General features: G+C 31.3%; 1 protein-coding gene across 1 annotated transcript in view; it reads right to left on the bottom strand.

The window, feature by feature from the left end:
- Positions 1 to 16,371, bottom strand: part of LOC114328390 (E3 ubiquitin-protein ligase UBR4) — a 193,332-nt gene that overhangs the window by 121,948 nt on the left and 55,013 nt on the right. Inside the window, exons 8-9 of the mRNA XM_050651407.1 lie at positions 11,883 to 12,120; positions 7,399 to 7,728 (exon numbers count right to left, since the gene is read on the bottom strand). Coding sequence (XP_050507364.1) covers positions 7,399 to 7,728; positions 11,883 to 12,120 — 568 coding nt within the window. The remainder of the gene's footprint in view (positions 1 to 7,398; positions 7,729 to 11,882; positions 12,121 to 16,371) is intronic.

Here is a 16,371-nt window from a genome sequence, read left to right on the forward strand (position 1 = left end):
TCTTTTGTGAGGAAATTAACATGTTAAATGTTCTGGCGATTATGATGAATTGGTACAGCATACGTTGTAAATCATCTTCACTTTGAGAGATTAGTATTGCATCGTCCGCATAGCAGATTATTTTAAGTTGTTTTTCTCCCATTTGGTATCCTTTTTAGTTCTTACTTTTTTTATTATTTCGTCCATGATCAGGTTGAACAATAAAGGACTCAAGGAATCCCCCTGTCTTATCCCATTGCCGGCTTCAATTGGGTCAGTTAATTCATCATCCACTTTTACTTTTATTGTGTTGTTCTGGTAGATGTTTTCGATCGTTTTAATTATTCCTAGAGGTACCTCTCTCGAGTATAACAAATGGATAACGTCTTTTAATGTGACGCTGTCAAATGCTTTCTTAAGGTCCATTAAACATAAATATGCCGGTTTGTTGTATTCCAACGATTTCTCTTGAGCTATCCAAAGGCTAAAATTAAGAAACAGTTTCCTCCAAGCAACACAAGCCGTAACAACAAACTCATTTCAAACTAGAGAGGTGGGGCTCCTAGCCATCTTGAAACATGAGAAGTCTGAAACTCTGGACACTTTGGTTACATATCATGTATCCTCCTTTGTGATTAACACATCCAGAAAAGGCAGTGAGTTGTTTCCTTTTCCCATGGTAAATTTGATTGATGCTTCTTTTCTGTATTAGTAATATGAGCAAAAATATAAGGAAAATAATACACTACATTTCCTATGATCGTATTGAAAAGTCAACCATATAAGTCAAAATATGGACAAGATTTCAAGAAAAAAATGTTGCCGCACCAGCACATAGTGGTGCAAAAACCCGAAAAGATGGCCAAAATATGAAAGCGTTTTTTGATTTGCATGAAATTAGGCATCCAGCGGTTTTTGAGGTCGCTAATTACGAATCCGAAGTCTAAATTGCAAAAAACAAAATGGCGGATGTAATATGGCGGGTTTATGTATTTTAAATATATGTAATACCGTCGAAATTTGATATCCGGGGGTTGTTGAGGTTGCCGATTCAAAAAACAAAATGGCGGATGCAATACGTCAATTTTTTATTCCAACGTTAAATTAGATTAATAATCCATATGAAAGTCAAAACTAATTTTTACTTTATTTTTCAACAATACTGTACCTGACCCCTTTATCTCCGATTTTACCTTATGATACTGAAATAACTAAAGATCTACAGTCATAACAGCTACCTGAATGCTGCGGCATGATCTGTTTATTTTAAGTTGTTAATGATTCATATTGAAACTCATAGCGCAGAGCGCTTGTACAAAAAATTCTCGCAAAAGCAAAGGGGTAGAGAGTGGCAGCTAATTTATTTTTAATCTTAAAGAGAGAAATATAAGCTAAAAGATGATTGTAGTAACATCTTAGAATTCGATGGAATACCTATTTGCCTATCTGAAAATAATTTTTTCAAAATATGTATATACTTTCTTATTACTTAATTTCAACTTAAATACTAAATATACAAATATACATATACAGGGTGTTTCATTGGGAAAGTAACATACGTTAACTGTAGAGAGAGGACACTTAAGCGGTCTCAAAAATACCATACTTAATGGGTCTTACGTGTTTTATCTATTTTGCCATTTTTTTATTTGGTTCATAACTTTTTAACCACACTGTACATTTATTTTATATTTGGTACGTAAATATTGTTTAAGTTGTACAATCAACCAATTTATTTACACACCCTGTACATTAAATTTTTTTAAATGGATTTTGCATTTGAAAAGAGGATGAAAAGCTAAATTTGGTGGTATACTTTGAATTTTCGGCAAAATGATTTTTCTGGTAAAATTTTGAATTTGAATTCTGAAATTATGCGAATTGCAAAAGCTCGAAGTAGAAAAAAAATTAAAATACGACTTACAACTTGTTCAGCACACTGTATTTTTCTTTAACATTTAACACCGAATATTATTTAAGGTGCCCAATCACTAAATTTATTTACAATTATAAAAAATCCAGGGTCGGATTAAAAAATATTGGAAAAATGTTCCCATCCAAAAAAACACCCTGTACATGAATTTTTTTAAAAGTGGATTTTGCACTTAAAAGGAAGATGAAAATCTAATTTTAGTGGTATAGTTTGAATTTTCGGCAAAATGGTTTTTCTGGTAAAATTTTGAATATGAATTGTGAAATTATGTGAATTGCGAGAGCTCGAAGTTAAAAAAATAAAATGTGACTTAATTTTAATTAATACCATTATTTAATCTAAATTGGTCAAATGTTAACATTTTAGTGTTTTTTTTTATTATAGCGACACATAATTCATAACAAATTTAATTAATGAATAAATAATAAATAGTTCACAAAAAATACAGAACTTTAATCAACGAACTATCTTAAAAATAAAAAAAAAACAGAAAAATTTTTCCAAAAAATAACTTATCAAAACAAAACTTCCTAGTAATTGTTCAAAATGGCAACCACCTTGTTGAAGACAAAGTTTTGCTCTTTTTGTTATTTGTCTGATTGACTTCCTAATCTCGTCTGGGTTTGGGTTATTCTTCATTTCTTGGAAGGAGACTCGAAACTTTGGATTTTAGATATCCAAAAGTTATTTTTCAGAATTTTTTTCTGTTTTTTTAATTTTTAAGATAGTTCGTTGATAAAATTATGTCTTTTTTGTGGACTCTTTATTATTTATTCATTAAATGTCAATATTTGTTATGAATTAGTTGTCGCCATAATAAAAAAAACACTAAAATGTTAACATTTTACCAATTTAGATTAAATAATGGTATTAATTAATATTAAGTCACATTTTAATTTTTTTTACTTCGAGCTCTCGCAATTCAAATAATTTCAGAATTCAAATTCAAAATTTTACCGGAAAAATCATTTTGCCGAAAATTCAAAGTATACCTTTAAATTTAGTTTTTCATCCTCTTTTCAAATGCAAAGCCATTTTAAAAAACTTTAATACACAGGGTGTTTTTTTGGGTCGGTCCAGCCCTGGATTTTTTGTAATTGTAAATGAATTAAATTGGACACCTTTAAGAATATTCGGTGTTAAATATAAAATAAACATACAGTGTGGTTAACAAGTTGTAAGTCGTATTTCAATTTCTTTTTCTACTTCGAGCTTTCGCAATTCACGTAATTTCAAAATTCAAATTCAAAATTTGATCAGAAAAATCATTTTGCCGAAAATTCAAAGTATATCACTAAATTTAGTTTTTCATCCTCCTTTCAAAGGCAAAATCGATTTTAAAAAAATTTAATGTACAGGGTGTTGTTTTTGGGTCGGAATATTTTTTCAATATTTTTTAATCCGGACCTGGATTTTTTACAATTTTAAATAAATTAGTTGATTGTACACCTTATGTACGTGTACGTAATATTTGCGTGCCAAATATAAAATAAATATACAGTGTGGTTAAAAGGTTATGAACCAAATAAAAAAATGGCAAAATAGGTAAAACACCCAGTATCTTTGTTATTCATGAAGTAAGTCTCATTAAGTATGGTATTTTTGAGACCGCCTAAGTGTCCTCTTCCTACAGTTAACGTATGTTACTTTCCCAATGAAACACCCTGCATTTATACAAATTAGTCCAGAAAGCCACTGCGCATCCGCTAGGAAAAATATTCTAATTCGGATTTTTTGCACAATCTTACTCAAAAAGGACTCCTTTTAACAAATTTGCATGTTGCCAGGGCCAAAAGGTGGTCAAAAATTTTTTAAACGATTTTTTTTTGTTTTTTTCCTAAAATTATTTTTTTTGCATGGAACAAAGTTTTTTTAGATTTTTTGGATCATTCCAAACAGAAAAGGTCTTTAGTGACTTTTCTCTAAAAATGATAGTTTTTGACATATAAGCGATTAAAAATTGAAAAATTGCGAAATCGGCCATTTTTAACCCTCAAAAATTATGTGAAAAAGTTAAAATTTGAATGTTGCCAAAGTAAGTAGATATTCTTTAAACATCGTTTCATGAAATCCCGAAGAGTTTTTTGCAATACAATATTCAAAACTCCTTTGTTTTTTAATTGATAATCAAGCGTGCGCGACACTATTTTCCACCGACAGTATGGTGCAAATAAAAGGAATAAATTCGTTATTTCGTAAACCGGCTACTTTAAGGAAAAATCCCGAAACAGGTCGATTTGTATTTTTAAGTTATGATATTATGGCATATATGATATACTAGTGACGTCATCCATCTGGCCGTGATGACGTAATCGATGATTTTTTTAAAGGAGAATAGAGGTCGTGTGCTAGCTCATTTGAAAGGTTCTTCAATTCTCTATTTAGTAATATAAACATTTATATAATTATTTATACAGGGTGTCCTTCTAATTCTTTTTTGTCAAATAATTTAATTTAATAAAAATTTTTTGGACAACCTGTATAAATAATTATGTAAATGTTTACATTACTGAATAGAGAATTGAAGAACCTTTCAAATGAGCAACCGCACGACCCCTATTCTGATTTAAAAAAATAATCGATTACGCCATCACGCCCAGACGGATGACGTCACTAGTATACCATACATGCCACAATATCATAACTTAAAAATAAAAATCGACCTGTTTCGGGTTATTTTCTTAAAGTAGCCGGTTTACGAAATAACGAATTTATTCCTTTCATTTGCACCATACTGTATACACATACAACGGTGGAAAACAGTGTCGCGCACGCGTGATTAGAAATTAAAAACAAAGGAGTTTTGAATATTATATTGCAAAAAACTCTTCGGGATTTCATCAATCGATGTTTAAAGAATATCTACCTACCTTGGCAACATTCAAATTTTCAGTTTTTCACATAGTTTTTGAGCGTTAAAAATGGCCGATTTCGCAATTTTTCAATTTTTAATCGCTTATATGTCAAAAACTATCATTTTTAGAGAAAAATCACTAAAGACCTTTTCTGTTTGGAATGATCCAAAAAACCTAAAAAAACTTTGTTCCATGCAAAAAAATAATTCTAGGAGAAAAACAAAAAAAAAACGTTTAAAAAATTTTTGACCACCTTTTGGTCCTGGCAACATGCAAATTTGTTAAAAGGAGTCCTTTTTGAGTAAGATTGTGCAAAAAATCCGAATTAGAATATTTTTCCTAGCGGATGCGCAGTGGCTTTCTGGACTAAATATACAAATAAAAATATAGTATAAAAAGACACATATACAAATATTTTGATATTATCGGATTTTATTAAAGATGGCTCCACGAATATCTTTGCAGAATTGAATTTGCGCACTTCGTTTTCGAGATACACGCACAAGAGTGTGCGTATAAAATATTCGTTATTCTTAACTGCGCTTCTGTTCCGTAAGAAGGTCAACTTGAACTGAACTGCAAATTCAGATATACGAGATAGAGCTCTATAATAGGGTTGCCAACACTGAATAGGAATTTAATTCTCTTTTAGAAAATGTAATAATGTTCTCAAAACATTGAATTTTTTTTTGACTTTTGGCCAGCTTTTCGGGATTTTGGACCACTGTGCAGCGGGGTCTTCTTTTAGTCGACATTTTGGCTCCATAAGAGTTAAAAGGGTATCAAGACAATAAATATTTATCAGACAATACAAATACTACATATTATAATCATCGATTTTAAAACGGTTTGGATAGATTAACTCATTATAGTCCAGAGAACTAAGATTTCTCTCGTAACACATCCTCCTCCAGGCCGAAACCAAATTTTTTGAGTAGTATGGACATCTTTATTAATAACCTGTATGTTTCCTGCAGCCGATTTTGATGATATACAGGGTGTTTCATTAATAATTGTCCATATAGTAACTGGAGAAACCTTAGCACAAAATACGAAGATTTAACCTAAAACACTTAAATAAAATGTGGTTCATTACTGAGTTACAGGGTGTTTTATCTAAAAATTTAAAAAATATTTTTTCTCAGCATTTTAAAACTGTTCGACTTATCCTTTTTATACTTGGCAGAAAGTGCGACTACTATACACCCTACTAAATTATGATAAACAAACGTTTCTAGCTACTACCAGAGGCGTGCGACAGTGGATAGTGAATGGTTGACCCTTCTCAAATTCTACGCCACTGGAGGAATTACTAGTTTAGTGCCATTTTCAGATTCTCCAATACTTTCTACGTAAATAATATACTCTTCGTTGGTAACGATAAAGTTATTAGTTTTCGAGATATTTGAAGTTAAATATGAAACGGCACAGTGATTTTGATTAATTTATGATATGATTCATATTATGATTAAAATTTAAAAATTATTTGTACCCAGTACTTTAAAGCTATTTGGCGTATCCTTTTCATACTTGGCAGAAAGTGCGACTACTATACACCCTACTAAATTATGATAAACAAACATTTCTAGCTACTACCAGAGGCGTACGACAGGGGATAGTGGCTGGTTGACCCTTCCCAAATTCTACGCAACTGACGAAATTGCTATTTTAGTGTATTTTTTGATTTTCCAATACTTTTTATGTAAATAATATACTCTTCATTCGTAACGATAAAATGATTAGTTATCGAGATATTTGAAATTAAAAATGATGCGACACAATACATTAATCAAAATAACCGTCTCGTTTTATTTTTAACTTCAAAGATCTCGAAAACTAATGACTTTATCGTTACGAATGAAGAGTATATTATTTTCATAGAAAGTATTGGAAAATCCAAAAATTGAACTAAAATAGCAATTCCGCCAGTGGCGTAGAATTTGGAAAGGGTCAACCATTCACTTTCCCCCGTCGTACGCCTCTGGTAATAGCCAGAAACGTTTGTTTAACATAATTTAATAGTTTGTATACTACCTATACTTTCTGCCAAGTATGAAAAGAATATGTCGACTAGTTTTAAAGTGCTGAGCAAAAATAGTTTTTAAATTTTTAGATAAAACACCCTGTAACTCAGTAAAGAACCACATTTTATTTAAGTGTTTTAGGTTAAATCTTCGTATTTTGTGCTAAGGTTTCTCCAGTTACTATATGGACAATTATTAATGAAACACCCTGTATATAGTTATAAACAAATGAAGATCAAAAAACGGTAAATTTTCGCTTTTTTCGTCTATTGCTAAAAAGTAAAGCATTCTAAACAAATTTGAGAATAAGAAACTCATAAATCGTATAAAAAGCATCAATATGGCATCTGAATATGGCTATCCTTATTTTCTAAGCAACCAATAAGGATAGACATATTCAGCGAACGCCATTCAGACTATAGGTTATTATTATAGATGTCCATACTACTCAAAAAATTTGGTTTCGGCCTGGAGGGGGTTGTGTCACCAACAGGATATTTTTTTTCCTTATTTCTCTGAACTATTAAATTATTTCTTTACAACAAAAAATACTATACTCGATCCAAGATGATCCCTAAAAATTGTTACTTATCTAAATCGAACTTACCTATTTCAGTTCTCGCTGTCTCCCTGTCCAAGTCTCTAATGATCGCAGCCAAAATAATCATTTGCTGTTCCGTTAAGCCATTTTTGACGTACCTCGATATAAAAGTACTTTTCGTACACAGAAAGTGTTTATTTAAGAACTCAAAAACACTAGTTGAAAGAGCGATAAATCCGTGAGCTTCTCCTTTTTCCGGGACCATCGATCGAGATCGTTCGTTTTGGACAGTTTTAGTTTCTCCATTTTCAGAAGTTGGTGATTTGGACTCGGTTGTTTCTGGGGGCGCAAGGGTTTCTTCAAACCATTGTCCTAAGATGGGCTCACTATCATCGTCTGAAAATAATATGTATATCATTATGAGATTAAATAGCAGTTGATTGTAATAAAAATTACAATTTTATTTGTTTTTGACATTTAGATTGCCAATCCTTAAAATCGTTTTCAATAAGATTATTAAAATAAATATTATAGAGAAGAGTAGCATTCATTTTTTTTTCGAATCCTGGGAAAAAGAATAAGTATGTTTGAAAAATTTAAACGCAGAATGAAATATTACTTCATTACCGGGGGTAGAAGGTCCTTGAAAACTTCTATAATATTTATTGTTATAAGTTACAGGGGTAAAAAAGAAGAGAAAATATTAAGTGTGAATTTTAATTTCAAATATCTCATTCAAAAGAAACTTTTTGTTTATTTCTAAGGGACTTTCTACCCTCAGTAATGATGGTTTAAACTTTCATTCTGCGTTTAAATTTTTCAAAAATATTTATTAGTTTTTCCAGGATTTGAAAAAAATTATCCGTGGTAATATTTTCTAAATCGAACATTCACTATCTTGTCATACAAGACACTCAGTCGAACAGAATATGGTGACAAGACAGTGACAAACAAAGCTACTAAATATTTGACACGGCTTCAGGAATATTTTTAGTTGTTTATTAAATAATATTGATAGTGTATTTAATAACTAATTTTTAAGACGTGAAATTAATAAAAAGTTATTTATTGTTTATTATTTATAGAAGATCCAAGCACAGAACACACCAGGGTATATTCTGTGATCCAACTATTTTGTTGTTAAATATGATAAAAATTTATCTAAGCGTTCCATAGTTTATTAAAATCACTTTATCACTTTTCTCGATTATTAGTTTTTATTGTATAATATACAAATTATTGTAATCCCTGAATACATAGTAAGTGAAAAAATGATCCTCTTAATTAAAGGCGGGTTGACACGATCTAAGTGTACTTGGTGCAAGTCCACTTGGACGCTGCGCGCGCAACACTTGGAAGCTACTTTGTTTGTGTGACCGGGTTGACACGTTCCAAGTGTATTTCATCCAAGTCTGCTTGGACGCTACTTTTATTGTGTCACCACTCTCGTCCAAGTAAACTTATATCAACAGGTTCTATCCAAGTCGACTAGAACGTTGGCCAACTTTTTCCAAGTAGTGTTAAAGTATAGTTACAATGGCGTCGCAGTCGGAAAATATAAAACGGGATATAAGTTCAAAACGAAAGGGGTTTGAAAGGGAGAGTGTTAGATTTATGGAGCTGTGCGAAGCAGAAGAATCGTTATGGAATATAAAAATAAAAGAATATAAAAATAAGGATGCTAGAAGTGCGGCCCTAAAACGGATAAAAATCCACATGAATATTCCTGGTTTCACAGAAAATGTCGTTTTAAAAAAAATTAATGCCATGAGAATTACCTATAAACAGAAAGCAGAAAAAATAAAAGCCTCACTTATAATAGATGTGTCAACTGAAGACATTTATGTGCCCAATATAGCGTTACAGTGATGAGCGCGTTAATAACCGTCAAAATAATGCAAAAGATGGAAAACATATTAAGTTGTGAGATAAAAAGAGATGACACTATTAAAGGTGAGAAAATTAGCGATAGAAACCTATAAATTTACATTATAAATATTGACTGTTTCCCACCTTTAGACGTATCGGACCAGTTTGGCAACTACCACCATGACAGTGACAGTTTTAGTTGACATAATCCTATGATACGTCTAAAGGTGGGAAAAAATCAATATACAGTATGTCCCTGTAAGTTGTATCCATATGGAAAACTTTTTTATTATTAATTTTACGAAAAAAAGTTATTCCTTATAAAAAGCTCTGCATGGTCCAAAACCTAAGATTTAACCATCAAATATCAAATTTTTTGAATATTGTACAAGGTATGTCAAAAAGTTTGAATTTCACTCAAGAGTAAAGTAGCTTTATTTTTCGTAATATTGGAAATTGCTATTATGAAAAGTTGTTTGGAATTAAAAACTATATTCTAATATGCAATTACATCCTTCTAATTGAAAAACATTTTTTTTTGAAAAATTATGGAATACTATCATTATTTTTTCAGTTATTTCAATTCTGATAATTCTTTTATTATTAATTTTACGAAAAAAGGGATTCTTAATAAAAAGTTCTGGATGGTCTAAAACTTAAAATACAACCATCTTATATCAAATTTTATCAATTTTATACGAGGTATGTCAAAAAAGATAAATTTAGATCAAAAGTAAAGTACATTTATAGTTCAGAATATTTCAAATAGAAGGATGTAATTACATACTGAAACATAGTTTTTAATTCTAAATAACTTTTCATAATAACAATTTTCGATATTGTGAAAAATAAACGTATTTTAATCTTGAGCGAAATTCATATTTTTTGACATACCTCGTATAAAATTGATAAAATTTGACATAAGATTGTTGTATTTTAGATTTTAGACCATGCAGAACTTTTTATTAAGAATCACTTTTTTTCGTAAAATTAATAATAAAAGAGTTATCTGAATTAAAATAACTGAAAATAATGTTAGTTATCCATAACTTTTCAAAAAAAAAATTTCAATTAGAAGGATGTAATTGCATACTAGAATACAGTTTTTAATTTCAAACAACTTTTCATAATAGCAATTTTCAATATTGTGAAAAATAAAGCTACTTTACTCTTGAGTGAAATTCAAACTTTTTGACATACCTCGTATAATATTCAAAAAAATTGATAGTTGATGGTTAAATCTTAGGTTTTGGACCATGCAGAGCTTTTTATAAAGAATAACTTTTTTTCGTAAAATTAATAATAAAAAAGTTTTTCATATGGATACAACTTACAGGGACATACTGTAATGTAAATTTATAGGTTTCTATTGTTAAATTTCCCACCTCCACTAATTTCATCTCTGTTTATCTCAAAACTTAATATTTTTCATCTTTTGCATTATTTTGCCGGTTATTAGCGATCATCACTGTATAGTATCATTTTTCTTTTATATAACAAAAATATTACATACTTTTTCCAGAGAACAAGGCTTCTAGTATAGTAATAAAGCCATAAATAGTGCAATATCAAATAAACCGTAAACCTTTCGGCAGGCCTTTTTAAGACACCGGACATGCCATTCGTTATTTGGTTTGGTATAACGGGCATCGGGTTATTTTGCTATATAAAATAGTTTATTGTTTTATTCAGACTTGTTTTATTTTGTACCAAAAGTAAGGAGTAGGTCTTTCTAACAACGAATTTACCCTTTGGGTATTGTTAGTCTGAGTAACCACTTCAATACCCTCCATAATAACTTCCGCCATCTTTGAAATGGTTATTTGATTTGACATCCAAGTAATTTACACGATCCAAGTAGCTTCCAAGTAGGGGCGCGCAGCGTCCAAGTTGACTTGGACTAAGTACACTTGGATGCAACTTGGAACGTGTCAACCCGCTTTAACTGAATTAATAATTTAAGCGATTATACAAGTAACGGTTATCCAAGAACATTCAAAAACTGAACATTCTCTATGTTAATGATGATAATCTCGTTGTCAACTAATGTTTACATTTCCATACCAGTGAGAATTTTACTACACGTAATTTGCCGTGTAAATAAAGAAAGTAGGGATAGCTGTAAAATATTTGCGCCTACGCCCTTAACCTATAGGTGTTTATAAATTGGCGTTTTGTGTCAGCCTTATTTGACAGGTAACTTCATTAGCCTCGATTTTGTAGGCAAACAGCCATGTTTTACAAGGAAGGAAGATGGTGAGAAAATTATTCGAGTGAAGACATCAAAGTATTAGACGTCCTACTGTACATCGTATAGTGGGACGAGTACTGGAGGTAAACCGAAACGTAAGTACCTGGACAACTCGGAATACGATTTAAATTTCATAGAAGTTAAAGGATGCAGGAGAGTTGCTAGAGCTAGGACGGGATGTTCTAAAGAAGACTTTGGTTTATAAAGGTTTGTAATGCCAATGATGATGAAGAGTAAAAAATAGCTGAGAAGAAAATTAGAACCTAAAGAGATATATCAAATTAAAAATTAAGAATTTTAGCAAAGATGCCAGTAAACAAAAATATATAGAAGCGTAAGAACAATAATAGGAATGGATAGATTAGTTAAAAATTATCAAACGTCAATTATCAATAAAGGTAGTTTTGTTACATTTTTTTATTAATATTACCTTCATCCGTTGAACTATCGTCGGAGCACATGATCATATCTTCATAATATGTCGTTGAATCTGATTGGCTAAAGGTGTCGCCCTCTGGCGGATGTAATCTTTTAAGTGTACATGCTTTTCTATAACTGACTATTGCTAGATAAAACAAAAGGTGATTTAAGGGAGCCGCATTCAATATCCTAGAAATTCTCTGCAATGCTGTGAACTGGCCCATTATTGCTAAGGGAGCAGGTTCAACCTAAAAGTAATCATTAAATTCAATTTTTTTAAAATATTTTTGCCATTAAATAAAATTGATTTATTAATGGAATTGTTTGCATATTTTTCGGCACTATATTTCCAGTTCTATTTAGTTCCCGGTTTAAAACGCACAGCTACAGTCTGGGCCAAAATTAACGGGCCACCTTAAAAATAGGTCATTTTTGATGTCTTATTTCTCCTAAACCTTTTGTCCGATTTAAGTAATTTTTTAATATGTTATAGCCTTATTCCTTGACAATATCGTTATAATAATATTGTTGCTAAACAGGTAGATTTTCATTGTATACTGGGTGTACGAATCAAACTGTGTTTTTTTCTTAAAGTTTGCATCACCCTGTGGAATATTCTAGTATTTGTAGAATACTGAAATTAAAACCTAACTATAGCCTCATGCTTTCTCAACATTTTGTTTCTTGATTGATTCGCTTGTGTTAAATAATAAAAAAGTTAGGTGCTTTAACAACTAGACATGTTTTTTATCAATACAGGGCGTTTTTAAAAAATTTTGGAAAATTTTAAGGGGTAATTCTGCATGAAAAAATAATGACAGTTTGCTTTATAAATTTATGTCCGCAAATGCTTCGTTTCCGAGATAGGGGGTGTTGAAATTTTTTTGACAAACTGACGATTTTTTTATTACTTTAAAACCGGTTGAGGTATTCAAATGCAATTTAGTGGGTTTTATGACGTAGTTATTGCATATTTTTTGACACACAATTAAGAATTGAATTTTCACCATTGGCGCCCATACGGGTAATATGATAGCTCATATGATGGCTCATATTACCCGTATGGGCGCCAATAGTGAATATTAAATGCTTAATTGTATGCCAAAAAATGTGCAATAACTACGTCATAAAACCCACTAAATTGCATTTGCATACCTCAACCGGTTTTAAAGTAATAAATAAATCGTCAGTTTGTCAAAAAAATTTCAACACCCCCTATCTCGGAGACGAAGCATTTGCGGACATAAGTTTATAAAGCAAACTGTCATTATTTTTTCATGCAGAATTACCCTTTAAGATTTTCCAAAATTTTTTAAAAACACCCTGTATTGATAAAAAAACATGTCTAGTTGTTAAAGCACCTAACTTTTTTATTATTTAACATAAGCGAATCAATCAAGAAACAAAATGTTGAGAAAGCATGAGGCTATAGTTAGGTTTTAATTTCAGTATTCTACAAATACTAGAATATTCCACATAATGATGCAAACTTAAAAAAAACACAGTTTGATTCGTACACCCTGTATACAATGAAAATCTACCTGTTTAGGAACAATATTATTATAACGATATTTTCAAGGAATAATGCTATAACATATTAAAAAATCACTTAAATCGGACAACAGGTTTAGGAGAAATAAGACATCAAAAATTACCTATTTTTAAGGTGGCCCGTTAATTTTGGCCCAGAGTGTATTTTGCAAGAAAAATGATACCGAAAGCGAAAAGATTAGCAAAGATACAAAAGCTCTAATGAAAATACGATGAAACCTAAGCGGGAAAGAAAAGGGAAACAAAAGAGAATATATAAATATATATAAAACTAAATAAATTAATTTCGGCAGAAATTAGAAAAGATCTAAGAAAATATAATATTATTGTAATAACTCACAGTAGAAGGGAACAAATTTTAAAAAATAATGACAGCAGAACTCACACAAACTAAAAAAGGAATAAAAAATGAATAACCATTTTTCAATTTCGTTGCAACACGAAACTACAGCCGCATCATTATTCTAGTCCAATCAGAGAGTGCAGCAAGCACCTCTACCGGTTTCGAAACTTATTAGTCTCTCATCAGGAGGCACATATGCTGCTCTCTCTGACCCAACTAGGACAAACCCCGGCGTGCAGTCACGGATTGCAACGAACGAAATGGCAGGAATGCCCTAGCGGCAACTGCTAGCAAAAGACTAAGTTTTCAATTTAATAGCACATAAAACAACATCAAAAATGTTGCTTTACATCCCACCAGATTGAAAACAATGGGGACCTCCTCTGGTTACACTTCAGAGGCTAAAAAAAATATACAAGCTGCAAGACAAAAAATAAGACCAAAGTACATTCAAGGTTCAGGGCAGGAACCATAAATGACCATTTGCGTATCATAAAGATATTCAATGAAAAATGCATCGAGTACAACATACCACTAGTCCTTGCATTTGTCGATTACAAGAAGACTTTTGATTCTGTAGAGTTTGAAACAGTACTGGAAGCAAAAGGAAAGTCGAATATGAAAACGCTACATCAAGTATACAATTACACCAAGACACAGAAAAAATCAGCTAAAGTCGAGAAGTAAGACAAGCAGTTTTAGAGTAAATATTTAAGAACACCGAATGACAAGATATGGGTATCAATATAAATGGAGAAAGATTCAATCATCTGTGCTTTACAGATGATGAATTAATCGCTGACAACTTACAAGATACAGTTTCTATGACACATTCGCTTAAAATTCTGTCTGAGAGAGCAGTAGTATTAAAAATAAACTTCTACAGGCAACTAAACTTCTGACAAATTTCGTAATGAGCTGAAATATAATTATTGGCAATAATACCATACAACAAACGGACACAAATATCTGAGACACAAAATATGCAGAGACAATCAAACACATGAAATACGGAGGCATGAGTAGCATTTGGCAAACTAAGCTATATTCTAAAAAGCGCAATTCCCATGTGTCTCAAACGAAAGCTTTATAACCAATATGTTTTGCCCGTACAAACTTATGGAGCGTATACTTCAAATCTGACGCAAAAATCCGCAAATAAACTCACGAGTTACACAACGAGCCGTGGAACGTGCAATGCTGGACGTGAGCCTTCGAGACCACGTAACAAACCAACAAAGCACGCAAGTATCAGGTGTTCAATTCGACATCGAAAGAATCACGGTGCTTAAGTGGAACTGGGCAGGGCACTTAGCTAGAACACAAGAAGTACTGTGGACAAGACCAATAATGTAATAGAGGTCCAGAAACTATAAAAGAAGCCTAGGACGACCATGATACAATAACTCTGAAGATATGACATGGCGCAGGTGGGCGGGGCCTACGTAGCTACGTCACTCTGTGAGTAGAACAGCATTATATTCAGTGTTGTCGTAGAGTAAACAGTGTTTATTTTTGTGTTTAAGGTGAATTTTACTTATGATTTGTTAAACTTTTATTAAAAATGAGGTGTGCCGTGTTTGGCTGTAATGTCGACAATCAATCACAAGGTTTCAATACGAATATCAAGTTTTTTAGTTTCCCAAAAGACAAAAAAATGCGATGTGTGTGGAAACAATTATGTAAACGTGCAAACAATTTTAACGTTAACAAATTTTTATTGAATAAATTAAATGCCTTGGTGTTTTCTTATTATTAAGCAAAATTTATAGATACAAAATATTATATTCATCGTTAGATTTGAATAGTCCTTATATCCAGTATATTTGAATATCCATTAGGAGGTGTGATCATAAATATAGTGCGCTGGAATAAGCGTTACCCCCCTTATTAGCTTATTTATTTTTAGCACATAAGCAAAACGCTCAGTCAGGTCGATTTTTAAAATAATCATAGTATATTATAGCATCAATGTTTCAAACTTTACGCGATTCCTCTTCAAGTGACAGGAATAACTTTGACTTTTTTAAATGGGAAAGTACATAATGTAATATCTTATTTAAAAGCTTTTGCAATGCTGATTACAAAAATGTATAATACTTTACTCCTACAGTATTTCTCATGATCATTTTTCAGTGCGTAACAAATGATAGGGAAAAGGGTAAGTCCGTGATAATACACATTTACGACATTTATTCTAACATGACACTTTAGTTAAATCTGACAGTTTTTTTTTTTTTTTTTTTTTTCCTGGAATTTATGGCTTTGGTGAGGACCAATTAACCAGACTATGTTAGATTGTATAAATAGATTGTGTAAATTGTTTCATAGTATCAAACTTGAGCATGATGTATTCATTTGTTTTGTTAGTAATATGTAGCATTAGTAAAGTGTAAGGTGTTTAATTTTTTTTTTTTCCTTCCGCGCTAGAGCATCAACCCGGTTCAACGCCGCGGAGGTTTTAGCCCTCTTTGTGTGTGTTTTTATTTTTTTTTTTGTTTTCTTTTTTTTGTTTTTTTTTTTTGTTTTTTTTTGTTTTTTTTTTTGTTTTTTTTTTTATTTGGTTAATTTTTTTTTACTTGTATTTTACAAGTTTATTTTTTTT

This window comes from Diabrotica virgifera, chromosome 5 (assembly GCF_917563875.1).
Source record: "Diabrotica virgifera virgifera chromosome 5, PGI_DIABVI_V3a".
Classification (NCBI taxonomy): Eukaryota; Metazoa; Arthropoda; class Insecta; order Coleoptera; family Chrysomelidae; genus Diabrotica; species Diabrotica virgifera.